Source organism: Acanthisitta chloris, unplaced genomic scaffold (genome assembly GCF_000695815.1).
Source record: "Acanthisitta chloris isolate BGI_N310 unplaced genomic scaffold, ASM69581v1 scaffold5338, whole genome shotgun sequence".
In the NCBI taxonomy this organism is placed as follows: Eukaryota; Metazoa; Chordata; class Aves; order Passeriformes; family Acanthisittidae; genus Acanthisitta; species Acanthisitta chloris.
Genome location: NW_008686316.1, coordinates 4,383 through 8,932, shown reverse-complemented (window position 1 = coordinate 8,932; position 4,550 = coordinate 4,383). Strand labels below are relative to the sequence as shown.

At 41.5% G+C, this 4,550-nt stretch overlaps 1 protein-coding gene across 1 annotated transcript in view; it reads left to right on the top strand.

The window, feature by feature from the left end:
- The window catches only part of RNF128 (ring finger protein 128, E3 ubiquitin protein ligase), a gene marked incomplete at its 5' end in the record, with an annotated part of 11,609 nt that extends 8,307 nt beyond the window's left edge, over positions 1-3,302 (top strand). The window contains 3 exons of the mRNA XM_009080063.1: positions 933-1,029; positions 1,877-2,060; positions 3,106-3,302. Of these exons, the coding sequence (XP_009078311.1) occupies positions 933-1,029; positions 1,877-2,060; positions 3,106-3,242 (418 nt within the window). The remainder of the gene's footprint in view (positions 1-932; positions 1,030-1,876; positions 2,061-3,105) is intronic.
- Positions 3,303-4,550: the final 1,248 nt, after the last annotated feature.

Genomic DNA, 4,550 nt, shown 5'->3' with positions numbered 1-4,550 from the left:
ATTCCTGTCCAGAGAGTCAAACTACAGGCATTTATAGTTGCAGAGGTACACAAGTCTAGTATTAAGTCTACAGACTTAAAATAGTCAGGCATCAAGGAAGTTTCAGGTTATACATTAAACATTATGTTGGTACAGCTGCAAGCAAGTGATGGTTGTGTGGGCTTAATTGGAGAATCCTTGGATATTAGTGGGGTGTATGAGCACTGGATGTGGTGATCTCTGCACTTGTCTCATAATAGAGTTGATTAATACTGAGCAGTGCCTGTCTGCCTTGCTGTTTCTATTCAGGCTGAGGGAACAGGCAGATAACAGGATTTCAAGTCATCCTCCTAAATCTGTGGCTTAATTTAGACCCATTGTGGAATTGAGTGTCTCCATAGAAGCACAAATTTGCATCTGTGATGGCTGAACTATATTTACTTTCTTGAGTGCACAGCCTGCCAAATATCCACTTGGAATACACAGTGATTGCATAGACAAAGTAAATGGGTAGGAGTAGAGTTTATCTTGAGGACATAACTCTGTGAGATGCTTTTTCTACGTAGTTCTAACTGAAAAAAATGGTCTTTAGTCATCTGCATCTGCGTGACAGAAGTTAATCTTAAAGCTAAGGCTGAGATGTCAATAATTGTATATAGTTAAATTGTCAGCTGGGAATGTATTATATCCAGATTTAAAAAAAAAAAAAGCTTCAGACTGGTGTAGCAAAAATGATAATGCTGCATTCTAGCAAGTTCTGTTGAGATACTAATAAACACAGACCAGCTACAAATTGAGAGATCAGCTATCCATAACTTTCAACTGAAACCTGTGGCAAAATAAGTTCATCCGTTCTAGAAGGGATAAATTCTCACTGTTACCAAAGTGTCCTTAATAGGTGCACATAAGCAGTATGGTATGAAATGTAACCTGTTGGCTACCTTCCTCCACAGCCATAGCTTCCACAAGACCTGTATTGACCCTTGGCTTCTGGAACGCGGGACATGTCCACTGTGCAAATGTGACATCCTCAAAGTTTTGGGTGTTGAGGTAAGCCAGCAGCCTGCCATGGGGGCAGATGCCATTCACACTGTTATGCTGGTGCAGGAACCATATCTTGAGCTGTTTCATGCTGTCCCTAGAGTGCAGGTGATTAGCACAGGTATTGCCATGTCAGAGGCCAAATGCTGAAGGACTAATTGCTATGTCTAATTGCTTTTAGGGAAGCCCGCAGGTGACCTGGCCTGAGCTGGTATCATCTAAAGCCTTGGGCAGAGTGTCAGCCAAAGCTGACTGTTACGCATGATGGAAGAATCGCTCTTAACTCTTCCACTTGCAGCTAAGGGTGTTTCTCAAAGCTTCAGGCAGACTTTGACAGTTCACCCTGTCCCTGAAACCAGTCTCTGTTCAGTTCCTCAGTACCTAGAGTCCTTAAAAAGTCAATGTGTTAGCATGTACAGCAGTCCTTGGAGCCACATGATGTCCTGGGATACATCAGGAATTTCTGATGTGTTCTGTAATTGGTTGTTGTAGCAAGTACCAGGGGAGGATAGTGGTGCCAACACCTGATGCTGCCTGGACCATCTAAAATGTATGCCAGGGTCTTCCTGGGGGATGGAAAAATGCACAGAGTGGAAGGCAGACTCTTTTCTTGGTAGTGGGCAGTAGAAGGGAAGAGCTGGCTGAAGAAAGCAGAAGCTGTGTCTGAACTTCCCACTCAATTAGCAGTTACTAGTTTTCACCTATGATGCTGAAGGTTAACAGCAGAGCTTTTATTCCATTTTACCCTTTTTCTTTGTGTAAAAGTGTCCTGGACTCGGTCCTTGTTGGTCTCCTGGAAAGATGTAGCCTTCTACCATGATGTAACTTAATGATTTTCTCTTTTTTTCTCACAAAGATGGATGTAGGAGCAGGGTCGGAGCCTGTGCAAGCCCCAGGATCCACTGGCCAGAGATCTCTACCCACTGTCACTATAGTTAATGAAGAGGAAAATAGTGAAACAGCATCATCATCTGGATATGATTCTGTACAGGGACCAGATGAACCTGCTCATGCACAGGAGGCACATGCATCATCAGAAAGTATGTCTACTCTTCTATCTGTATTGCTGGAATGCATTGTGCTTAGTTGCTTAGGCTGTGAATGAAGGGGATTTGCCTTAATAACATCTCACAGGACTTTAATGCTTTGTTTTTTAGGGCAATCTTATCTTCCCTTTTGTTTTAGCCCTTGGATATGACACTTGGTCTTTGTTTTCAAATGAAAGACAACCTTAATGTGAATTAAAAACCAAAGTCTATAGAAAGAGTAGTTGAAAACCAGAGGCTTACTACTTCAAGGGCAAAGCGATTTTTCCAAAGAATGTCCCTTTGTCTCTTTGGAGATTTCAGTTGGATGAGTGAGTGTTGTTTTGCCACCAGATCTATCTGCTTTAAGTAGTTACTTGCCTACAGAAAACTTTTTGGAGTCAGTCCTGTTCTACCTTAGATGGCTCAAGAGAGAGATGACAGATACTTCAATTGAATTTCAGATTTTGCCAAGGCTGAGTCATCCTTGAACACTTTCAGGGAATGTTAATTTGAAAAGACTATCAGCTTTTCCAAACACTTCATCTTTTTTAACAAAACCAAACTAATTAAAAATGTCTTTTTAATGCTCAGCTTTACCAACACATGCTCAATATTGCTGTTGGTTTTAAAAATGGAAAGGTTCCAGGTAAGCAAATGAAAGTAACTATCCCCTGGATCATGGCATAGCCTTGGGAAGAGGAGTAAGGGGGAAGCTTTCAGAGGTGAAAGAGATGCTCTATTTCCCACAGGAAGCCTAGCTGATGGGAAAACATGAGATTTGCTGCCTGCCTCCTGTAGGACATACTGCTGCAGTGAATAATGTGTACAGGAGTGCCCTATTGAAGCACCTCTGTAGAACAGAGGACACTGCCTATGAGCTAAACAGCAGAACTTGAAATTGCATCCCTATAAGCAACTTCAAGTGATGCTGGATTAGTTACGTGGCTCAGGCTCTCATGTGTTCTTTCTTGTGGAAATCAAGCGAGTGTGGCTTGCTTTAAGGTACTAAAGCTTGGCTGTAACACTTCTTAACTTGTCTTGGTTTTGTCCTGGGCAGATAACAACACACATCCTGTGAACGATAAATCCCAGCCCTCCACTGTGACTGTCCTTTCGCATGGTGACAACCCAGGTTTTGAGGGAGATGAAACACAAGCTTGTGAAGACAGGATCGTTTCTGAGGCCACGGTTTGAGGACATGCCCAGCAACGTGGTGCAAGCCTTCTGCAAGGAGCTGCCTACTGCCGTTCCGTACATACCAAAAACTTCAAGACCGTTTCAGCAATTCTGCAATGACAATGTTTAGATAAATAGACTTGTTCAAATCATAATTGTATGGTTTGCCTTTCTTAAAACTGCATTTCCCACATGGGTTTTAGCACTCTTCAGATAAAGCTGTCTTAAATACAAAGAAAACCAGCAGATTTTAACACTAAAACAGACATTCCATCTTCAACAAAGCTTCTCCCCAGTGTCTGAGTTGTTTAAATGAGAAGATTCTTTACGTCGTAGCTGTCTCTACTGAGAATCAGTTTGAGTTAGGTCTCTTTGTTTATTGTTTTCATTCAAGTGGATTTCTCTTTGGTTTTGATCTGGTTTAATATCTACTTCTGAGACACAGTTTTGTTTAAAGCAACACTGTATTTAATGTTTCGGTGCACAAATTTGATAGGAGAAAGTGTGAACTAATGCTTGTCAAACTGGATTTTCCCCACATTGTCTTTGGTTCTCCAGTAAACTGATTGATTCTCTACCTCTCAGCTCCAACCTGCCAAGCACACATTCCTAAAGGGAGAAAAAGAGAGCTGCAAGCTGACAGGCCAAATCTGACTTGCACAGTACTGTAAAGGGAACAACTGCAGGAACCTTTCAAACCTTGTTAATGTTACAGTCAAAGATCCTCTGTGTTTTGGGGAGTTATAACCATCTCTAGCACCAGCAATATGCCAGAATCCTGACTTTGTGGGAGTCTGGGATGACTTCAGGAAGACCAAACTGAAGATGAAAAAGATAGATTCTTCCCAAAGGATCTGCTGTGTTTTGTTCAGAAAATGACCCAGCCTCTGAAAAATGCTGGGCTGTTGCTGTGCACTATCTTGCTTGAGTGCACAAGTTGCAGGGAGAGCTGATGTCCTGTGAGTGTAACAGAGGGTTGGAGAAGCTGTCTGCCATCTGCGTGGAGTTGAGATTGGGTTGAGGAGAAACACTGGGTGCCTCAGTAGTAAGTGACCTGGCCTTGCCCAATGAAGGTAACTAAGGACATCTTATAAATGCACTTTATTTTTTTACCTCTGTATCTCTGACTAGTTTCTAATATTAGCAGGATTTTTGTCTTAAAGACTGCAATAAAGAACTTCAGAATCTGGAGGGAAAAGCAATGCATTTTCTTAGTTGTAGTATAAGTGAAATGGTTGTAAATATTTCATAATTTGTACTGAATTTGAATATGAAAATGTAAATAAAACTCTATTTTTGATGATCCTGACTGACATGAAATATTAC